We start from the raw sequence: 23732 nt of genomic DNA, 5'->3' as shown, positions 1-23732 counted from the left end.
GCTTTCCCAACTCTCTAAATGCTGCTGCTCTCCCAGCGCTGGGGTTTTGTTGTTTTGTGCTCCTCCAATTCCCAAGGATCTGTTTTCTTTTTTTCTTTCATTTCAAAATGAACCCATCTGTTTTGTGGCCATGTCAAAAAGACTTGAAAATGTGAAGCTAAATGCCTCAAGAACAGAATTAGCTCCAAATGTCATCGTTCCGAATAACCTGATTTCCATTTCGCTCCTGAAAAATTGGAGCGAAAAATTGGAGTGAAATATTTTCTGAGTGTTGGGAGTGCACAACACAGTTGTGAGATATCCTTTAGAATTGATCACATGAGTTATATCCCAAATATCTGATGGCAAGAGAGCTCTGCAGGCCCTGCAGCACTTTGGTGTTGCTCTGTTTGTTGTCCCTGGGTCTGTGCAGGGCAAACAGCCACTCAGCAGTGGACATTTGTGCAAGCAATATAATACAAAAGCAATGCTCTGTATCTCTTCTTTAGCATTAAAAAGGCAGAAAACCAATTTTTGGATGGCTGGGGAATTGTGTAAAGAAGTCTCCAAAGTGCAGAGTGATGTGTGCTGGTAAAATGGCAAAATGGACATTTCTCTCAGGGAAATCCATGGGATTTGTTTGGGGATGTCCCAGAATGGAGAGGAGATGGATCTATCATGAGGCAGTGCTAAAAGCAGCCACCTTTTCCTCTAAACAGGGAATATTTGCTGCCTCCACTTTGTCTTTAACGATCTCTGATGGGTGGATCTGCTCTGAGCTGGATCCTCAGCCTTTGCCCCAGCGTTCTCCACATTTCCTGTGAGAATTGGTGGGACCAAAACTGCATCAGCTGCCACAGGGCAGAGCAGGAGGAGAATCCCACACTCCTCTTCCTGCATTTCCAGGCAGGAATTGTTTATTTGTTGGATTAATCGTTACTCAGAGGTACAGACGTGTCAGCAAAGTCAGGATTTGATTTACTGCTGCTGATTTTGCATCATCCTGAAAGGTCAGAGCTTGACTCACAGCCTGCATTTGTGAGCCTGGCAGCAACCAAAGCATTATTTTCTGTTGTGAAGAAATCTGGTGAAAATCTTTAAAACAAGCCCTGGGATTGTTTTCAATGGTGGCTTTGCAGTTCTTGGGTTTTTCTTCATTTTCCCACCTGAAAACTCCACGTTTGAGTTAATGACATTAATTACTTTGCCCAGACCAGGGACCTGGAGGCTGAATTAGCTGTCAGAGGAGGGGAGCACAACAAAAAACTTTGAAATTGGACAACTTATGCCACATCTTTAAAAGCTGAAGTGCATTTCACCTTTCTGTGGTTGATTCTGAACCCTGTTCTTAGCCTGTCACATCCTGATCACAACAAAGAAAATACCTGGAGTGCTTTTAGATGTTGTTTTCCTCTGGGCACTTCCCTGACGTATCCTTGGGGCTTTCTCACAGCAAAAGGTGAATTATGTACTGTGTATTAATGTGCTGAGCTCTAGGGGAAAAAATGAGAATATTGCTTGCATTTAACAACCAGGTCTGCTGGTCATTGCTGTTGCTTTATTCATGGGACTTGCAGGTTAATAAATAACCCCTTTTAATCTTCACTTTCCAATTCCTGAGGGAGGCATGAGAGCCACTGGGAAGGAGAGAGAAATGCCAAATTTTGGTATTAAGGGGAAAAGCTTCCCAGCAGAGGGTGACTTTATTTTTAGCAGCTCTGATTTGGGGTGGGTTTGTGTCAGGGCGTGGAACAGGACAGGGCCAGTAAAAATTGAAAAATTGCATCAGCTTCACTCCAGGTATGTCAGGGAAATCAAGAGAAAAGCCTTTGTTCCCTGGGGGCTGTTTGAAGTCACCCACACTTTCTTCTGGGGAAGTTGATAAACTGAGATTTTCTGCAGGATTTTCTTAGTAGGAGCCCAAGAATTCATCCCTTGGAAGGAAAAAGGAAAAGGAAAAGCCTTTGCTTTGATCTGTGAGTATTGTTAGTTCTTCTCACTATTTTCATCTCTACTTCCCCCCCTCAAAAAAAACCAGGTAAGTGAATATTGCAGTGTGGCAGTGAAAGCAAAAATTTGGGCTTAGCCTGGGAAACATTATTTTTTAAATGTGTTGAATCATTTTTTTTCCTCTGAAAGCAAACAAATCCTGTATTTTTTAACTCCCTGAAACGACTCTAACCCCAGTGGTACATTGTTTATATCTTAACACACAAGCCAAATGTGATTAACACAACCCAGAGTATTTTACTCTTTTCAGGAAGCAGGAGATCAGAGTTTTGTGTTTTCCTGGATTAAAAAAGGGAACCTGGATTCCCCAGGCAGCAGAGGCTCTCAGAGGGGCTCTGTGTGCAGTGAGTGAACACTTGGAAGATAAGCAGCTTTTTGGCTACGAAATGCAGCAGGGTTTGGGTTGACAGATGCCTTTGTGTCTCTCTGTGATGGAGAGAAGACAGATGTTCTCCCTGGCATTTAAGAAAACTGCTGCTTGGCAAAATAAAGTGTAAAGTTTGACTGAACAGCGCAGCAGTGAGCAGTGAAACTGGCTGAGCAAGGAAAGATTGAGAGGGTCTCATGTGACTGCAGTGAGATGTGGCAGGAACTGCTTTGCCACGATGTGAAATGAGCCTGTGGAAAAGGAAATTCTGTATTTTCCAGCTCTGCTGCAACAAAAATGCACTGCAGTGGGAATATCCAGGTGGAAGTGATCCCATGCCAGCATTCCCAGCAGAGAGGGACGTCCCTGGCTGTGGATGCCCAAGTGCCCCAGCAATTAGCAGCTCTAAGCCCTGAGCCTGCCCCTTGTTGGCTGAGCTGGGCTCCTGACCCTTCCCAAAGGAGAATTCCCTCTTTGGTGCAGCTCCCTGGGGATGGGGATGCAGCAGCACAGTGGCCACAGGGAAGGGGCAGCTCAGGAGCTGGGAATGAGATGGGAATGGGCTCCTGCTTGGCACTGATGCCACTACAGCTCAAAAATACACATTTACATGATCTTGGCTGTCTTATACCCAAGGAAAGCACTCGAGGCAGCTGTTCCAGAGAGGGGCAGAACGTTCCCATTTCAAAAGAGGTGAAAACAATTATTAAATGGATATAACTTCCATCAAGAGCTGTTCAGGGATCAAATGTGCTTTATCATACCTTGTAATCCAGCTGTGGAACCCCTGTGTGCCAAGGGAGGAGAGCTGCAGACCTGGGAGCACCCCGGGGCTGTGCCAGGGATCAGGAGCGGGCAGAGGGCTGGGAATTCCAGGCAGGATCTAAAGATGAGTGAGCAGCCCCCGGGCCAAGGCTGAGGGTGCCAGCCCTGGAGAGGGCACCAATGGCACTGGAAATGCTGCTGGGGGTGTCACACTGAGCACACGAGCTGGGGACACTGCTGGGACACTGCAGAAGTCTCCATTGACAGGGAGCTGAGCAGTGCCACTGCCAGGCCACCGAGTGCCACCCCAGTGCCACTGCCAGGCCACCGAGTGCCACCCCAGTGCCACTGCCAGGCTCCTGAGGTGCCCTCAGGCCAGCTGGGCAGCCCAGGGCTCACTGTGGGCCCTCAGTGTCACTGGGCACAGCCGTGGGGCCCAGGCAGCCACACAGGGCTGGCACCTGTGCCAGCACTCCAGGTCACAGCAGCACTGCTGATCTCTGGATGGATTTGCCTGCACAGGTGATTTTCACACCCAACCCAGCATGAAATGCTGGATTTGCCTGCACAGGTGATTTTCACACCCAACCCAGCCTGAAATCCACCCAAAGTGCATTCAGGAGAGGGCACTGCCCGAGCTGTGCACCCCTGAGGGTGTCTGTGCTGCCAGCTCTGCTGTCTGACATGGAAATGGTTGGGCTGAAATCAGCAGAAGGTGCCTCTCATTCAGCTCCCAGAAGATGCCACTACAAATAGGGGGCACTTGATGAAATACTGCGTGTCTGGGCTGGTTCCATGGTGCCAGTTGGAAAAACCCTTTTCCCATGCAGGAGATGGAGTTTGCTGTAAGTTACTGAGCTGGGAGCCAGCAATGAGCCTGGCCTGTGTCATGGAGCCCCTGGATTGTTGGTGCAGGGACATTTTCCCTTCCCTGCAGGGCCAGCAGCCCTGGGGGGTGTCCTTGGCCTGCCTCCCACACCCTCCCAGCAGGGATCTCAGCCTCTTCCCAGGGCTCCAGCAGCAGGGAAGTGTTTCAGATGAGTTCCACCAACCCACCTGAAGTGTTCTCATGCCATCTCCCTCACCCTGAGCCAGGCCTGCCATGTTCCCAAACCCTGCTGAGCCAACAGGAACTTTGTGTCTCTTTCCTTTTAGGGCTTTTTTTTTTAATTTTTGGAGCCCCTTTCTTGCCTGGCTCACAGGGCTTTCCCAAAGTCAGGTAATTAGAACCACTTTTTAAGGATCAACCATCTCCAGTGCCACTGGAATGCTCACCTGGACCAGAGGATGGTGGGTGCTGACATTTGAAATTCAGCTGTTTTCACCGGAGAGGGATTCCCTGCAGAAGTTGAGGAACAAACAAAATGCCACAAACTTGGTCTTTTCAGGAACAGCAATGCAGCACCAGCTGGTGTAGCAGCAGGGTTTTTATTGCTGTAAAGGATTTCCTTGGGGTTATGGTCCTAAAAAAGGTAGGGATGCTTGGAGGGAAGGCAGGACGTGGCCAGAGGTTTGCTTCTGCCTCACACACACCAATTCCTGTCTCAGCAGGCACTACAGAGGCTTAGGAACACACCTGTGATTTAAGAGCACTTTATTGTTCTTTAAGGCTACTTTTAAGTACAAAAAAAAAAGATGGCCTGCCAAACCTTTTTTTTTTTTTCCAGGTGAAACAAGGCCACAAAAGAATGGTATATTACAGATTTACAAACACAGAGAGAATCTTTCAAACTGAACTGTAGATAACCTGGCTCTGTGAAGAAGCTTCACCACGTCTGATGATGGTGAGTTCAGTTTAGTGTCCTTCCACCTCCCCCCAACCCTTTGGCTTTCGTGACATTGTTGTGCCCAGCATCTGCTTAACTGGACGTAGCACATTAAATCTTTATTGCCCTCAAATCCATTTACCTATCTCAGATAAGTAAATGTAACCTTGTAAAACAGCTATTATTGAAAATATTAGCTTTAAAAACATTATCTTATTTGTGTTTACAAAGAAATAGAGGAGTCACATTTTCCACAGAGTCCATCTACAGTATTAGTATTGACTGTTATACTGCTCAGTAGCCTGTAGCAATAACAAACGAGTGGCTATTAATGCTAATGCAGTGTCCTCATAGAATAACTGTGTTCCTGCACTTTTTACTGTATTACAGACAAATCTACAACAACAAAAAAAAAAAAGATCAACTTTTTTCTCCAAACAAACGAACGAAAAAAAAAAAAAGAATGATTACAATAAAGGAAAGGGAAAAATTAAATAGCTACATATCATTAACAAATTAATTGTTCCTCAAAAAATACCTACAAATTTCTCTGTACATTCTTTACGCACAGCGTAACGATGGTCTTAAAGTTACCTATATAAAAAAGTGTTCTTTTAACAATCTTCCTACAGAGAGTAGGGTACTGAATGCCAAAGCAAGGAAGCGTTGACTACCCAGTAAGATGTAGTGAAATGTGTAAAACTGGGGGGCTTAGGTGTTGGGTTGGGTTTTTTTTGTGTTTTTTTTTCATTTTTTTAAAGAAAACTGAGCAGCCACCTTCTCACCAAGAGTAAGAGCCAATCTCCTGATCTCTTTCTACCCTGCACCTTTTCCAAATTAAATAGCTTAACTTTAAAAAAAAAAACAAAACAAAACAACAAACCAAAAAAGCATAAAATAAAAGCCACAATGGACCCAATACTGTAACATAGTCCATAATACATCACGTGGAGTTCATCTTCCAGCCAGTTCTCACTTCCTACACTGAGCCCATCCTTTCAGGGAGCCCAGTATAAAAAGCAAAGCCCTGGCTGCAACTGTCCTGGGAAGATGGAATGTACTGGGGAGAGTAGTTACACTTAACAAGAAGAGAAGCTCTTAGCACTAGCACAGCTGTGGTTTTATGCCTGCCTCTACTGCCTAATTTCTAGTTAGTAGCTATTAATATAGCAAATGATAATAAATGCAGTAATACCTGTATAAAACCTACTGGAGGAATGTATGCTGCGACTTGGCGTAGGCTGATGGATAGGCTTAAAAAAAAAAAAACCAAAATAAAAGAAACAAAGGCAAAGATCATCTTTCACAAACTGTAACAATCTGTTGTCCAGCCAAGATGTGTAAGGGTAGCAGTTCCTGCAGCTAGCTCAGGGTGGATCACACAGACTGGGGGTTGGGAAGCAGATCCCTGTGAAGCAGCAGTGCTGCACGAGGCCTGTCCTGAGCTGCCCTCGGTGCTGCTGCCGCTAAAGTGAATAGCAAATACAAATATCATAGAGTACAACTGTACCAGCAGTAAGTATATCTAGGGTTGTTACTGACAAAAATAAACTAATTCTGAAGAGAAGCTAATAAGTATTATGATTCTTACTGTCTATACATTAATAGATACCAGCTATTTTTCATAAAACATGCATCGTTAAGCACTATGGAACCCTCCAACCTCAGCTCTATTCTAACAAACTGCAGTGTTTAGGAAAAAATGCCCGTGTTCTGTAAATTATGCAGTCCAGTTGCAAGCACTAAGCACCTGAAATCTAAAGAGAGAAAGACCTATAACCTGTATGAGACTTCCCCTTCCAAAGCTGTTTTGCTCTAAGAAAAATCAAACTGATAGAAATGTCATCCTTAAACCCTTTTTTCAGCAGTTTGCCCTCAAAATATTTAGCCTCTTCCAGAAAGTTGCTGTGCAACTTCAGTCCTCCTCCAATAGTGCAAATCATACATGACAGTTCTTTTCAAGTATATACATACAAAATTACTTCACAGAGGGAAAAAAAAAAAAGCAATGTAAGCAAACCAGACAAATTCTAGTCTTGAGAAGCTAAGAAAAGCAAAAAAAGCACTTGGGTCAACCAACTAAGTGTAATGGCTTTTGTGGATTAGCGTGCATTATTTTTTTAAGGGGCAGCAGATTTGCATCAGAGGTTTCTTTGGTAATTGAGGCAGGAAGAAAAGGATGCTACATCATCTGAATCTTTATGAAATAGTTCCTGCTATCGTCTTTAAGGGCACCCTTTTACAAAAAAAAACCAAAAAAAACAACAAAGTGAGTACACAAAACCATGTGTTGCAAACTAACCTCCCCTCCCCAGCACTACTGAAGCACTTGTTCCAAGCTCAGTCAAAGCATGCAGCTCCCAGCACGGGAAGGAAGGGCTCTGTCCTCAGGAGGCCACGGAGGGCGAGTGGTTGTGGCTGACCATGTGTGAGGAGGGCGACGCCCGGCCCCGCCGCGCCTCGGGGCTGCTGCCCACGGCGTCCTTGGCAGCCTTGATCTGCAGCCACGTGTCCCCCAGGGCTTTGGCAAAGTGATCATCCACCGAGCCCGTGATGGACACCGAGTTCGCCACCGGCTCGGGCTCCTTGTAGTTCTTGCCCAGGCTCCTGCGGAAGTGCTCCTCCACCACCGGGTCACACGCAGTGGTGGCTGTGGGGACAGCACACAGGGGCACCTCAGACCCTGCACTGCACTCACAACCTGCATTTCCATCTTGGAATGGCCTTAAAGCTCAACCCTCAACCACCCCCAACCACACCTTCCGCTGTGCCAGGGCGCCCCAAGCCCATCCAACCTGGCCTTGGGCACTGCCAAGGATCCAGGGGCAGCCACAGCAGCCAGGGCCTGCCCACCCTCCCAGGAACAATTCCTTCCTTCCCAATATCCCATCCAACCCTGCCCACCCTCCCAGGAACAATTCCTTCCATCCCAATATCCCATCCAACCCTGCCCACCCTCCTAGGAACAATTCCTTCCTTCCCAATATCCCATCCAACCCTGCCCACCCTCCTAGGAACAATTCCTTCCCAGTATCCCATCCATCCCTGCCCTCTGGGCCATGGGAAGTCATTCCCCTTACCCCATCACTCCATCCCTTGTCCCCAGTCCCTCCCCAGCTCTCCTGGAGCCCTTTTAGGAACTGGCAGGGGCTTGGAGCTCTCCTCAGAGTCTTCTACATCCCTCCATCTCTCCTAGGCTGTCTCCAGAGCAGAGGGGCTCCAACCCCCAAAGCATCTCCCCTGTAGCCCAATGTCCTGTCACTACAAGTCCCCATCACTAAGGTGACCTTCCTCATACCCTTACAAACCTAGGAGTGGGCAAGGAAGCAGGAAGGAAGGAGTTAATATGAAAAAAAACCCAATGGAATTAAATATTTTTACGTTTCTGTGAGCATTTATATGTAATTGTATTTCTCCCTCAGGCAACTAACAGCTCCAGCTCCAATTCTATGGAAACCTTCTCCCAAAACAATCACATGGAATTTATATTTAGGCTTACATGGAGTTAATGATGTAAAGAGTTGTTTAAAATCAGCTCCCAAGCCTGCTGATAGCAGTCAGGTGTGAGGAGACCCCATCCTAAATTGCAGCATGCCAAAAGCTGAGCTCAGGCTTTCATCTCACTCCCACACTTGTGCTGGGAGCAGTCAGAACTAAATGAATCAGGAGCACTGCAGTAAGTGCTCTAAGACTATTAAAAAAGCCTTAAAAGGCAGGTTTTGACCAAAAACTGTAGTAATTCCTCAGACTAAATATCAGAGCACTGCAGTTTTTTTACAGTTTAGAATCAGTATTTGTGTGTCTTCATAAGAACTGTCTTTCCAAAAATACATGGAACTGTTGGGATCCATGGCACAGCCCCCCCGCTTGATTGATCCTAAAATAAACCCAAGTGTCATGCACAGACACCTCTTCACCTGACAGGAGACAAATCTTTTCTGGAAACATCCAGCCCTGTTCCCATGCCCACTGGAGCAGCTCTCCTGGGACCAGTAGCACCAGTTTGTGAGTTTGTAACATCTGAGATCCCCAGTGATTGATTTCTCCAAGAGTCTAAGGGGCTCCTTCAGCTCCCAATTCTAGTTATCAACAGTATCTTTATAAAAATTTTTAAAAATGCTATTTATAGCAAAATACTAATAATTACCATGCTATGGGCTTTAGGTTGCTGCCTACATCCTGCTGGTATTGTTCCATGGACACATCCTGCCCTGAGCTTTTGGCAGGGCTGCAATTTAAAGCTCTGCCCAGCAGGTAAAGGACTTGCAAAGGAAGGGAAGGGCTGAGCTCCCCCTGTGCTCTGTGTGCAGTGAGAGTGAGCAGGGACAGCCCAGCTTTCCCAGCAAGTGCTGCCTGAGCAGATTTCATGAAGGCACAAAGCTAAAGCTGCCTGCTTGGGTTGCTGTAGCAACTGCCCTCCAAAGGTTTTTGTGTTATCCATGCAGAGCAGGGTGCAGGGTCCAGGCTTTGGAAGGGTATTTGTGGCTGCAGGAAAGATTTCTGTGACTGCAGCTGAATCCCAAGAGTCTCCTGGCCATTGAGAGAGCAGGGGAAACTCCAGCTCCTAAAAAACCAGCGTGGGGGGATCTGCTGGCCCTGGCTGCTGTTTGTCAGCTGGATTAAAATAAACATAATAACTTATTTGTCTGCGTGGGGTGCTTGTTTTCTTTTTTTTAAATAAGCTTTTCCATGCAAGAAGAAAGAACACCTCTCTCTCCCTAGTTCTGCAGCAGTACCTCCAGCTGTGGCACAGGAGCAGACAAAGGGGTGGCCATCATTTCACCTCCTTTTCTCCCTGTCAGTGCACAGGGCACAGTGGGATCACTCTGCTCTGCTGGGACCCCAGTGAGGGCAGGCTGGAGGGCGGCACTGCCTTAGGGTGCAATGCAACATGTGCTGGGGGTGTGTATTCTATTGCCCTCTGTCAGAGGTGGGGCAGCTATCTTCTGTTCATTGTGCAGTTTTCTTTATCTCTCCCACAAACCCATCCTCCTTCCAGGAGACATTTTCTGTTCATGGGCCACTGAGTGTCCCTGCATGGCTGATAAAATTCCATCATCCCATGGGGAGAAGCTCCGCCCCGGGGGAGGAGCCGAGCATTCCTATCCAGATAGACTCTGAGATTGGGAACAGCGCAGCAGCCTTTTTCCAACTGCATTCCCAGAGGAGCAGCTTTCTTCTCCACTGCATTCCCAGAGGAAGACCAGGCCCATCTAAACCACCACTGGAGCTTCAGAGGAAAACTCCCCCCTTGTGCAGGATCCCTGCTCCAGCAGAAGCGCAGCTGGCACTGCAGGAGGGCTGAGCCCCCATGGCATGGGGCTGTGCCAGCACCCTGACACACAGGGGGCAGGGCATGCTCTGACTCTGGCAGTGGTTTGTTTTGTATCACTGCATTTTATTTTACTTTTCCTAGTGAAGAACTGTTACTCCTATTCCCATATCTTTGCCTGAGAGCCCCTTAATTTCAAAACTACAATAATTCAGAGGGAGGGGGTTTACATTTCCCATTTCAGGGGAGGTTCCTGCCTTCCTCAGACCCCAGCTGTCCTATCCAAGGCCAGGCAGGCACTTACAGCTGGAGGGTCTCCTGTAGGCAGCCCCGGAGCAGGCGCTGTGGGCGATGGGGCAGTGGGACAGGTTGCAGTTGCGGTTGTTGGCAGAAGCACAGGTGATCACAGAGGGACGGTTCTGGGGGGACACAAGCACAGTGGCACACTCAGCACCAGCAACTCAACCCACTGCATGTTAACCCCCAAATATTCTGCTGTTTCTTGGATTAAAAATGAAAATCTGCATCACATTTCCATAACGGTTCTTATGTAAGTGAACAGAAAAAGGGCAGTGTGAAGGTAAATCTTAAAAATAATTTTACACTGATTGTTGCAACTTCACAGCAAATAAACCCATAAACTATCCAATTCATATTAAACCCCAAATATTCAGCTGCTTCTTTGATTGAAAATGAAAAATCTACATCACACGTCCACTAGTGCTCTTATGTGCTGAAGTGAAATAGGGCAGGATTAAAGTAAATCTTAAAAATAATTTTACACTAATTGTTGCAACTCCACAGCAATTAAACCCATAAGCTATCTAATTCATATTAAACCCCTAAATATTGAGCTGTTTCTTTATAAAAATTAAATATCCACATTTCTTATAATGAAAGATGTGAAGACTATATATTTTACTGTTGATTAAAAATAAAATAATTCAAACCCAAATATTCAGTGCTTCTTATGAAAATAAATTCCACAATCCAAGGTTCTTATGTGCGAAGTGATACAGAAAAGTAAATTTAATGTAAAGCAATAAACCATAAAAACAATTATATTACACTGATTTGATAAAATGCAACATTTCACAGCATTAAGTGAACAAAATGTAAGGAAATTAAAACAATTAACTTACAGCATGGCAATTAAAACCATAAGCTATCCAATTCATATTCAACCCCCAAATATTCAGCTGTTTGATTAAAAAATAAAGATAAAAATCAGTTTTTAAAAATCCATTGCATTTCCATAGAGGTTATTTCAGCGAACAGAAAAAGGGCAGTGTGAAAGCAGATCTCTGAAGTGATTTTACAGTGATTGTGTCAACCTCACTGAGTTCCACATCAACACATGAAATGTTTGTTTCATTCTCTGGCCGCACACAGAAGGATTTTGCAAATTTTCCAGGTGTTTGTTGTGTTGGTGTTACAATTTTTATTCAGAAGTCGAGTTTTCCCAGCCCTACCTCTGTATTCCACAGTGCATCCTAATCCCATGGGATGTACAATAAATATGAAGAACTCTGAGCCAGTCTAGACCACAAATCCTTTCTTGTTGGAACTCACCTGCCTTTCCAGCAGGTGAATTAATTTATACTTAATTAACATCACTGTCATTCTCAGCACATGCAATTTCCCCAAAATGTCTGTTCACAGCTGCATTACATTAGAACTCCTTCATCTGGACTTTAAGTGTAACCATAAAATACTCTTTTCAGAGTTGTTTACTATGGACTTTTACACAAAGCCTTGGGAAAAGAAATGTCCCAGTTTCTCCAGGTGGCTGAAGGGAAATAACACAGGTATTGGAATAAATTCCATATATTTGATGATGCAAGGAGTCCATTATACTCAATGCAATTTAAGTAGTAAGTGTTCAAAAGATTAACAGAACTGATGGAATTTAATTTCATGAGCATTTTACAAAATTTTACTCGCAAAAAAATCATCTACCCTCATACAAGGTCAGTGAGAAAGGAAGAAATTTCCCTTCTTTGGTGGTACTTTAGGCAGAGTAAGAGCAAGGCCAGTAGAGTAAAAGACCTGAGCTTTCCAGGGAAGTTTAACATCATTTTTGCCAGGACAGAACAGCAGTGAGGTCTTTTACCTCTTACTGCATTGGCAACAAAGTAGAAAAAGTAAATAAAGAAAAACAGAAGAATTATTTGATTTTTCTGTAAACAGTTCACATGTGGGAGTAATTATTTTCTGGAGGGGCAAGGATTTTGTGCCTCTCAGAAGTGGTTTTTGAGAAAGACATGTATTTAATTCTCTTCAGAAGAGTATTTTGGACATGCAGGAGGTGGGGAAGTAGAGAGAGACAGGTAACAATATCTCAGAAATGCACATGCCAAAACCTTGAAGAACCCAATAAGGCACCTTGCAGAATCCTCTGCTATGGTTGTGTGTATACAGAGAATATGGAAACTTTTATAAAAATATTTGGATAAACTGAGAATTTAGTAATAATCACTAACTACAGCAGCTGAATAACCTGTCTTGCTGCAAATAAGGTATTCTTCTCCTACCTGTTTTATTACAAATGAAATCTCATTCAACATGGTAAGGTTAAAAAAAACCCCAAAACAAGGAATCATCAAACTAGGATTTATTTTCTTTTTTTTTAAGCACACTTTTTATTTTGTATGATTCCTACTCTGGGCTCTTAGCAAGGCCTTGCCCCAGCATCGTGTTTTTCCAAAAAAATGATTGTAATCTAGTTCAAAAGAGAACAGAGAGGGATCCAGGGAAGGCAGAGCTTGGGTACCTGGGCCAATTTAATTTCTCAGTGCTGCAGCTCATCACAGCTCCATTCTCTGCTTTGTCTCTCCACTTGTAGGAGGGATAAAAGGGAGTCTGACACATGAGGAAACTGCTCTTGCCTACAGAAATGGCTCAGCTTCAGCACTTCTGCAGCAAAACAAATGCCACGTGCAAGATGGCAAAGCAAAGAACCACCGACAAAAAAACCTGAACAACCACTCCAGCACATGGAAATCAGCATAAAATAATCAAAAAGAATGACTTGGCTTTAGGAAAGGGGAATGGATGATACAACATTGCTCTGAACAGCACAGCAACTGCTTCTGGCTGGCTAAAACAACTAAAATCACCCAGAGTCAAATTCTCCCTTTGGTGTTGTACCCCTTCTTGAGGGTGCAGAGAGCTGGGGCAGGGGAGGGGAGCACACAGGGGTCACCAGGAGGGGCTCAGGAGATGTCCCCAGGCACTGCCTAGCAGGTGCTGGGCCTCCCTGAACCAACCACACTCTGAATTCCCAGTGGAAACACAGCTATTCCTAAATACAAACTCCTGCATTCCCAAATACAATTTGTGCATTCCTAAATACAAACTCATGCACTCCCAAATAAAATCCATGCATTCCCAAATATTTCCAAATAAAACTCACACATTCCCAAATACAACTCATGCATTCCCAAATAAAATTCATGAATTCCAAAATACAACTCCTGCATTCCCAAATACAATGCATGCATTCCCAAATAAAAACTCACACATTCCCAAATAAAATTCATGCATTCCCAAATACAACTCCTGCATTCTCAAATAAAAACTCATGAATTCCCAAATAAAACTCCTGCATTCCCAAATATTTCCAAATAAAACTCATGCATTTCCAGTACAACACATGTACTCCCAAATACAACTCGTACATTCTCCAAAAAAATTGTGCATTCCCAAATAATAAATTCATGCATTCCCAAATAAAATTAATGAATTCCCAAATACAACTCCTACATTCCAAAATAAAACAACTGCATTCTCAAATAAAAACTCACACATTCCCAAATAAAACTCCTGCATTCCCAAATAAAACACATGCATTCCCAAATACAAACTCATGCATTCCCAAATATTCCCAAATAAAACACATGCATTCCCAAATAAACTCACACATTCCCATATACAACTCATGCATTCCCAAATAAAATTCATACATTCCTAAATACAACTCATGCATTCCCAAATAAAACACATCCATTCCCAAATACAACTCCTGCATTCCCAAATATTCCCAAATAAAACTCCTGCATTCCCAAATAAAATTCATGCATTCCTAAATACGACACATACATTCCAAATAATAACTCACCCATTCCCAAAAGCAATGCATGCATTCCCAAATACAACTCCTGCATTCCCAAATACAACTCCTGCATTCCCAAATAAAAACTCACACATTCCCAAACACAACTCCTGCATTCCCAAACACAACTCCTGCATTCCCAAGCTTGGGAATGTCACAATGAATAACACCATGAGGAGTTGTGACATGCAGGGTACATTTTTGACCCTGTGCTGCCCGAGGAGCAGCCTCTCCTCCTGCTGCAGCTTCCCCAGGCTGTGGCTGTGCCCAGAGCCCTCCCCATGGCCCGATCCCAGTGCCAGCCCTGGTGCCAGCCCCGTACCTGCTGCCGCTCCACGCTGCTCAGGCTGGGGGAGATGCCCACTGTCCTGGCTGCATCCAGGCTGTTTTTGGTCAGTGCTAGGGGCTGCTCCATGCTCAGGCTGGGGATGGAGGTGTACATGTGGTTGGCGTGCAGGCTCATGGTGGGGGCAGCCGCCCGCTCGATGGGGCTGCGGCTCCGCTCCCGGTGCTCCTTGCGGTAATCCCCGTTGGCAGGCTTGCTTCTGCAGGGAGCAAACAGGGAGAAGGGATTGGTGTGCTTCCAGGCTGGCCTGACACATGCACCATTCCATCAGCTCTGTCAGGAGCGCACCTTGCCAGGAGGAATGCCCCAACCCCCCACATCTGCCAGCTTTGCCAACCTATCGGAACTCAGGGCATCCCTCTGGGTGTCCAGAGTTGCCGGGGACCCCGCCGGGGGGCTCGGGGACCCTGGCACGCAGCCCAGAACACCTGGGGATTTGATTTTGACCCCTGGAACAAGTTGCCAGCTTTGTATGAGGACCTGAAAGTCACACAGGTTTGAATAGTATAATTATAAAATTATCACAGGGTGAAAATGTAGATTTTAGGATTTTTGGTATGGGGGTTATGGGGACAAGATGGAGGAACTTGGGCGTGTCTAGCCTTTCCTCTTCTTCTTCTTGTTCTCCATTTTCTGCAGTGATGTTGGCACTTTGGGGTTGGTTTAGAGTAGAAGTGCACTGTCTAACACAGGTGATAGGTATTGGGATTAAGTGTAAATATGTTATACATAGTTTGTAGTATAAAAGGGTGACACCGCCTCGAGGGCGGTCAGAGTGCCTGTGGCTGCCCTGCTGAGCAGATCTCGGCTGAGCAGAAAGAAAATTTTATAGATAAGAATTAATAAACAACCTCAAGACCAAAAAGTGAAGAGTCCAGACACTTTCTTCAGCTGTGCAGGCCGAAACAGAGACATCCTGCACATCTTGGGGCAGCAATTAACAACCAGCCACTCGAGACCAACCAGCATCTCTCTTCAGCCTAGGATTTCTTCAGATACTCATCCACATGCACCAAGAAACAACTTTTCCAAACATCAGACTTCTCCTCTTTAGCATACTACTAATCCCACTCCATCTAACACTGCAATATTCTCTAAGCATTGTTGAAGTCCAAGAAAAGTTTATTTTACTGAAAAGACATGGCTGATATCAGCAAAAATGCAAGGCAGAAAGCAACATTTTCAGAGGAGAAAATGAAGGAAAAGCAAATTACACTGCACTTATCTCAGAATCATTTATTTACAACTGCTCTTTCAAAAGACTAATTTCCAGCTACTCCTGAACAGTAAATCCCTGTAGATGTGCTCACATAATGAGCCCATCATTCACTGCAATGAACAGAAAGCTGGGCTTGTATCTGTGGATGAAGGATTTCAGTTTCCACACTGCAACAGAATTGTCATTGAAGGCAAACCAGTGATTGAAGGGAAAAGCACTTCTCTCATCAGCAGGTGAATGTGGGCCTCCCCAGCAGCCTGGAGTAACCTGCAAATTCCATCTGCAAAAGCACCAGAGGAGACCACTGGCTCCATGGAAAATAAAAATAACAACCTGTCTTTGGACCATTCTTGAGTACCACTGTAACACTCTCTGTCTCCTGTCTCTAAGTGTGCAAAATTCAAGGTGGTTTTTTCTCCTGTTTTTTAAAGCCTATCATGGCAAATTAATACGCAGGAACAAACTTTAAAAAGGCTCTGATGAAAGGCAGAGACAGAAAAGGAATCAATATTCAATGCTGAAGTAAGTTACAAGCCCAAAAAGCTGCTGCTTATTTCAGTGTCTGAGGAAGTCTCTCCACAAGCAAGGCTGAGATAAAAAGTCCTGCCAATGGAGGGAAATAAGGAGCCCCTAAAACACACACATGGGGTGTGGGGATGTCCCATGGTGATCCTGCCCAGCCTCAACATCCCCTGGTCATGGACTCCAGGCTTTAAACTACGTATTTTTTAAAGCACCTTTTCTTCACAGGCTCTTTTTGTTTCTTTTCAACCTAAAGTCCAATGGCTTGGATTGCCCTGGCCCTGACTTCCTGAATTAGGAGACAGACAAAGCCATTGCTCCCCTCTCATCATCTTGCAGCCACTCCCAAGTTCATCTCTTCAACAAGCTTTTATTCCAGAAATACTTTCTTCAAATAAAACTTGTATCTTTTTCATCTTTGTGGCCTCTGTCAGTAAGAGGTAAAAGTCACCTCCTTCCTGGAGATGAGGATCCAGATCTCTGCTGCATTCAGGAACAGCACCTAGGCTGAACTACTCAAAATTCTTCTGTGCTGCTTCTCAGTTTGCTCCAGAACCACTTGGCTGTACAGAAATTATTGCTCCTGTACAGAAATTATTGCTTCTGAATCAAATCTCAGCTCATTTATCATGGTAGAAGTTGGGTTAACACGATGCCAGGCAACCAGTGACTTGGGAAGCTCAGGACACAGGGACTCTGTGCCAAATTCCCCTGGCAGCCTGGGGAGGGAAGAGCCAACAGCACAACAATACAATCTGTAACCCTTTGCATCCCCTTGGCCCTTCTCACTAATTACAAATTAGCAGCTGTAGATTAGGAGAATCCACCGTAAAATCCAACCCTGGAGGTTTCACAGCTGCTCCTGTGTGCTCTCCAAGCCCATTTTCCAGGCTGGATTTGAGCAGCAGCTCACAATTCCCCAGGAATCACTGTCCCAGCTCAGCTCCAGCAGAATTCAACTGCAGGAGCAGCCTCAGCAGGAAAGTTTGGAATTGCAGCGCTCTGAGCTAATGACTGATGTAAATGTGAGTTGATGGCAGCACAAGGGGCTCTATATTTAACCTACAGTAGCTCCTCTTGGATTACAGCATGGAAACAGCTCCTGGACATGGGAATGATCCCACCCCAGCCCTGAGCACGCAGGCAGAACCTCACACACAGCCTGGACAAAGCCTGGGATATCCTGGCAACCAGCAACCCCAAAAAACACCTAAAATCACTGCTCAGCAAATGCTTCTTCTGGTGCTGCAGCCAAATTCTCACCTTTCAACTGAATATTAGCTGGGCTACTACAATTAAAATTACAATTTGGAAGCTGCAAAACCAGCAAGAGCTCCAGGAGGGTCCTACTTCTCACTGCCTCAAACAGAATCTCTACTCAGAATTATTCTGTTTTGTTTCAGTAAGCACAGGCTGATTTTCAAAGCAAAAGTTTTGTTTACTCCCCAATAAACGCTTATGAAATGAACCAAACATGTACCTACACCAGTTGTTTGGGGTTTTTTGAGTTAGAACTCCCTTTTCAACAACTTAGTGTTGCATTTACTGGGGGGGTGGGCCTGTCAAGTGACCACTGATGAAACTTACTGAAATTCCCAAGCAAAATAAACTTTCCGTTTTACACAACAATGCTTATTTCACTAATGCTCTCATTAAATGAAGAGTCACAGCCCTAAATATTGTTGAACTGGCAATTTTTCTGCCAAAAAAACCACCAAACTAACAACAACAACAACAACAAACCCAAACAAAAACCCAAACCAAACAAAAATTATAACACAGAAAAACACATCAAAAATTTTCCCTGAAAACTTTTGGAAGAAGAGACAAAAAAACTGGGCAATGGGATGAGTTTGTCTCCAGGAACAAGCCCAGCAGGCAGACCTTCCCTAAAGACACCTAAAATTATTGAGTTACCTCAGCAATCTCAGCAGACCACACCCCAGGCCTTTCTGCAGGCAAATAATTCTCTCTTCTTAAATTAGAACAACTCCTCTTCCGGGCAGGGAACTGCTTATCATCCACTCCCTAAAAATCCTCTCCTCACTTCATCCACCTTCAACTCATACACTCTCTGGAAAAACTAAAAAACACCTAAAGTTTCTACTCCACATCAGATAATATTTCTTCTGGAAATGTACCAGCACCGTGTAGGACAGTGCCATGAAAGCTCTGCCCTGGTGAAAACACAGCAGCATTTGTGAGCCCCTCCTGTTCACACAGAAATAGCAAATCCTACAGATTTGTCAGACAACTGTAAGATTATTTATAGGGCAGTCATCAATTTCATGTTATGAAGTAATTTGGTTTAGAGCGTCACTTAAAAAATAATTTTCTATGGAAAAATTGTTGTTGTTATTATCATGAGTCTCGTTTTGCTATTAAAGATTTTATCTGAAAGGGAAATCACAAGGTAAATGTGTGAAGAAAATCATATTTCACTGAAGTCCAGGAGCTCAAACATTCCCCACACTCTGGCCAAGTTCAGAGATACATCTCTCAAGTCAACATAAGGATCCAAAATCACAACGCAGGATTTCTGACCAAGCTTGAAAAAGAACTTAAAAATATATACTACAAACAAATCCAGCTGTCCAAACAGCTCTGCCATCCCTGGACTCCAGTTTGTCTTAAAAATCAGCATATTTCACCAACCCTGAGTGCATGAGCAGTGCATCGCAGCCATCCCAGCTACTTCCAGCTTTATTTTAGCCAAATTAGACACAATCCCAACCTCCAGTGAATTTCTCCAATCCAGGCCTTAAAAGTCAGCATATTTTACCAACCCTGAGTCCATGAACAGTGGGGGAAAATGCCAGAGCAATTCCAGGGTTTAAAAATCCAGCGATTCTAGTGCTTAAAATCCAGTAATCCCAGTATTTAAAATCCAGTAATTCCAGTGTTTAAAATCCAGTAATTCCAGCGTTTAAAATCCAGTGATTCCCATGGGTGAGCCCAGAGCAGAGCCAGACACAGGGATCCATGCCCACCACCCCATTCCCTGCTCACACAGCCATCCCAGCTACTTCCAGCTTTATTTTAGCCAAATTAGACACAATCCCAACCTCCAGTGAATTTCTCCAATCCTTGTCTTAAAAATCAGCATATTTTACCAACCCTGAGTCCATGAGCAGTGCATCACAGCTATCCCAGCTACTTCCAGCTTTATTTTAGCAAAATTAGATACAATCCCACCAAGCCAGTGAGTTTCTCCAATCCTTAAAACCCAGCCATGCTTTTCCCCAGTGAATCAGAGCACTTACCAAGCATCACGTGCTGGGGTGCCTGTCCCCAAAGGCACAGCCATGGCAGTGAGCAGCTCCTAGGTGGGTAAATCCCCCTGCTCCCAGGGTTTTGTGCTCCAAGGTGGGTAAATCCCCCTGTTCCCAGGGTTTTGTGCAGCAGAACCCTCACCCGAGGCTGTTCTGCTGGCTGGCACCGCCAGGGGGGAATTCACGGCCGGCCCACAGCAACAGGCGGCCCCTGCCAGCTGCTGCAGGAAAAGGGAAAAAAGAGGCCCACGAAGGGGACAGAGCTGCCTGCACTCACTTCCAGCCTGCAGAGCCCTCAGGAATGCTGCCAAAAGCATTACTGTACCTCCAAGGCAAGGAATCACAGGCGGTTCTCACTCCCTTTGGCAGAACCGCAGCGCTGGATTGAAATGGAAGCTGCAGAGTTTCACTCGCACAAAGAACAAGCACCCCCTTTTCTTCACACTAACACAATGCCTTGCTGGAGACCAAACTTGCATTGCTGCAACCTAATTCTGATAGGATTTGAACATTTTCAGCATCTTTGTGATATTTGTTTTCCATCATCTTCGCTAGATCTGAAAGGGGGCAGCTGCTTTTGTTAAAGGAATTTTTTTTGTTAAGGATTTCTAACCCACTGATACAGAATATCTGCTCCACATGATGAGCATCATTTCCTGCAAAGTATCTACTGGCACACTTTAATTCTGTTACTGTGAGGTGGGAAAACTAGAATTTAAAATGATATTTCAAAATGGGATTATGTACATCTACAGAGAAAAATCCTAAGAGTTCCTTGCTCAGAATTAAGCAATACAAATTCACTAAAAAAGACAAACAAAACCCCCAATAAAACCTGAAAGCAGCAGCAATTTGCTCTGAGTCTCAGCCAATTATCTGAAGTATTCAGAACATGAAAAAATACTCCAAGCAGCCCAATGCCCTCTTGAACGACTGTCATCTAAATACACAGCCCCATTCCATCCCACTTTATCAGCTATGTGCTTCCCAGTTCCTCTGAGCAGCCTTTTTCTTTTCTGGCTCAGTACTCCATCCCCAAACTTGCAGAGATCCTTGTTTTTTGCAGGAATCACTCCTGCCACAGAACCAAGTACATAATGAACACCCTCCCTCAAAGGAAAGACCTTTAAGTCTAAACCATTGAAAAAAAAACACTAAAAAGAAATGGGATCATCTCATATAAACAAACACAAGACAGACTTTCTATATTTAGCCTCACCAAAACAGGATTTTCAGAGATAAACCTCGGACCAGACAGTTACTTGCAAATGGAATCAACCAGAACAGATTTCACAGTAGAAGAAAGAAATCAATAATAAGCTGTGAAATGCACAAAGGAGAGTCCCATTACAGCCTGCACCAAGCACAAATATTCAGATTCAGATGAATTTCCCTTCCTGAAGCCTTCATACTCACAAGTATGAAAGAATGCAAGAGAACTGCATGACATAAGAGCTCAGCCCAAAGCCAAAGCCACAGAACTGAAATCAAAATCTAAATGTACAGTAAAATCAATTAACACAATCTCAGATCCTACTCGTTTTTCTCACAGGATTCTTTTTTAATGGTTGGCCACCTTTGCTCCAACACTCAGGATTGTTTTAGAAGACAGCACTGGTTGCTTTATAACAGCAAAACTCAGGGATTTATTAAATTAAAAGTTCTGTCACTCTGGGACGTGTACAAATCCAATGCAGAAACAATGACAAAGTGACCTCGCTGCAATGGGTACAGACTGCAGGTTACCTGCAATGCAACTTTTTTAAAAAAGGGGAAAAATGACTCACTAATCTCTCTGTTCTGCACTGCTGCTGCCTTGCACAGCTCCAAATATACTCCAACCCCAAACCTACTCCAACTCCTGTGTTTAGGTTCTCGTTTGCCTGGCACACTTGATGGCTCATTCTAAATTTCCAGCAGTTTTTGAAGAGCCTTTATGTGAGACCATTCCTAAGACACAAACCACAAAAAATTAACTTATAATAAATACCTAGGAAACGTCTGAAATGGTAACCAATGTCATTAATTCTACTGAGGTAGCTTTAACAAAATTTAGCCTGTAAAGAAAATTTTTAAAATCATGAATAGCTCAAAAAGTGGAGCTTTCCAAGAAACAAGAGAAAGCTCCAGATTTCAGTGTTACCACAAAAAGTGTCTAGGTATAAATGAATATTGCAGCAAAAGTTTCCTAAAATGCACAGTGATTTTTGGACAATAAACATAACCCTTTTCCACATCTTCAAAGTTTTATTTAATTCTTACTAGGTTGGAACCAGCAGCTGACATCCATCAGATCCAACTTATTTTTCAAGGATTGAAGACAAAAAGTCAAAAAGTCAAAAAGTTTCAGCCTCCCACCAATCCCATCAGTCCAAGAGGAGGAACTTTTTGATCCTCTAATCTGCACCAGGGCATCTCTGCCTTCCTTCTCCCAGCTCCTGCCCAGGAGCAGAGCAGTCCTTGGGAAGGGGACAGGACAAGCAACCAACTCTGTGGGATTTATCTGATTCAGCCACCTCTCCATAACTCTCTCTTCAAAAGAACAACAGTAGCTCCAGCTGCCTCTGGAAAATCCTGCAGTGCACACCAGAAAAATGCTGCATGGAAGGATTATTTCTGGAGCAGGTGACAGGAGACAGGAGTGTTTGTGAAGCTGAGAAAGGCCCTGCAGAGGATGTGGTCTGTCCTGGGGAGATGCTGCTGCTGCACTTTGGAGAGAATTTGTTTGGATGGAAGTTTCAGCAAAACTCAGACACATCAAAGTGTGTCAGGAACTCCATCCTACAGCTGCCAGTCCAGCCCACAAGTCAGGTTTCCCTTCTAGCTCAAAAGTGAAGCCTGCAGTGTGGGAACCCAGAACATCCCTCTGGCTGTCCAGGACGGCCAGGATCCCTGCCAGGGGGCTCAGAGACCCTGGCACAGAGCCCAGAACACCTGTGGGTTTGATTATGACCCATGGAGCAAATTACCAACCGTCTATGAAGATCTGCAAGCCACAACAGTTTAGGTAGAATAATAGTGAAGTTATCACGGGGTGGAAAAGTAGATTTTGGGGTTTCTGGTATGGGGGTTCAGGAGGCAAGATGGAGGGAACTGGGCATGTCCAGCCTTTCTCCTTCTTCTTCTTGGCCTCCATCTTCTGCTGTGATGGTGGCACTTTTGGATTGGTTTAGAGTAGAAGCTCACTGTCTAACATAGGTGACAGGTATTGGGAAGTTATTGTAAACATTGTACAGGTAGTTTTTAGTATAAAGACATAACACTGCCCTGGGGCAGGCAGAGTGCCTGGAACTGTCCTGCTGGATGGACCTCGGCAGGGCAGGAGAAAATTTATTATAGATAAGAAACAATAAACAACCTTGAGACCAAGAAATGAAGAGCCCCAACTCATTCTTCAAGAGCTCAGGCTGGGAAAAGAGACTTTTAACATCTCTTGGGGTCACAGTGACCACCAAAAGATCCCGAGACTGCAGAAGCCACCACAGTGCCTGGGTGTTCTGAGGCACCTGAGGCAGTCAAACAAAGCTGGTGAAGCACAGTGAGTGGAGCAAGGCAGACACTGGAGGTGCTGGGATGAACAGGAAGGGATCTAGAACAGCAAATCACTGCTGGAAGGGAAAGGAAAATTATCCTTGCAGAACTCTGAGCTGCTTCAAGTGCTTAAGGCACTTTGGATGCTTGGAGGGGAGAACTTCCAGGAGAGCAAATGATAAAAATATGAGGAACAAGAGACACTCCACATTTTCAAACAAGCAGGAAGGAAAAGCTGAGTGTAGGGAAAGAGCAGGGAGGCCTTAATGGAAACATCTGCAAGGTCAGAGGGTGGGAAGGGATTCATTTGTACCCACTGCAGTGCCCACCCAAACACCTCTGGCACGCTCTACCCATCCATCAGAGGGGTCATGTGCAGCTTTTTAATTCCTTCTGAAGTCAAACTTGGCACATGCAATGAGCCCTCTGTACCCAGTCACTGGAAAATACCATAAAAACTATTTATGATCACCCAGAGAACACCCTGGGCCAGTGTCAGGGGAAAGGCTGCACATCCAATGCTGCAGTGGGTCATGTCCCAGGGCACCAGGATCAGCCACGGGCACTTC

At 44.6% G+C, this 23732-nt stretch overlaps 1 protein-coding gene across 2 annotated transcripts in view; it reads right to left on the bottom strand.

Moving 5' to 3' along the window:
- Positions 1–4698: 4698 nt before the first annotated feature.
- VGLL4 (vestigial like family member 4) overlaps positions 4699–23732 on the bottom strand; it is an 85845-nt gene continuing 66811 nt past the window's right edge. For both annotated transcript variants that reach the window (XM_030956425.1, XM_030956423.1), the window contains 3 exons: positions 14596–14818; positions 10464–10578; positions 4699–7537 (listed from right to left, as the gene is read on the bottom strand). In XM_030956425.1, the coding sequence (XP_030812285.1) occupies positions 7275–7537; positions 10464–10578; positions 14596–14818 (601 nt within the window). In that variant the 3' untranslated portion in view covers positions 4699–7274. The remainder of the gene's footprint in view (positions 7538–10463; positions 10579–14595; positions 14819–23732) is intronic.

The sequence above is a fragment of the Camarhynchus parvulus genome, chromosome 12, assembly GCF_901933205.1.
Source record: "Camarhynchus parvulus chromosome 12, STF_HiC, whole genome shotgun sequence".
NCBI classification, from domain to species: domain Eukaryota; kingdom Metazoa; phylum Chordata; class Aves; order Passeriformes; family Thraupidae; genus Camarhynchus; species Camarhynchus parvulus.
This window is presented reverse-complemented; position numbering and strand designations above follow the sequence as displayed.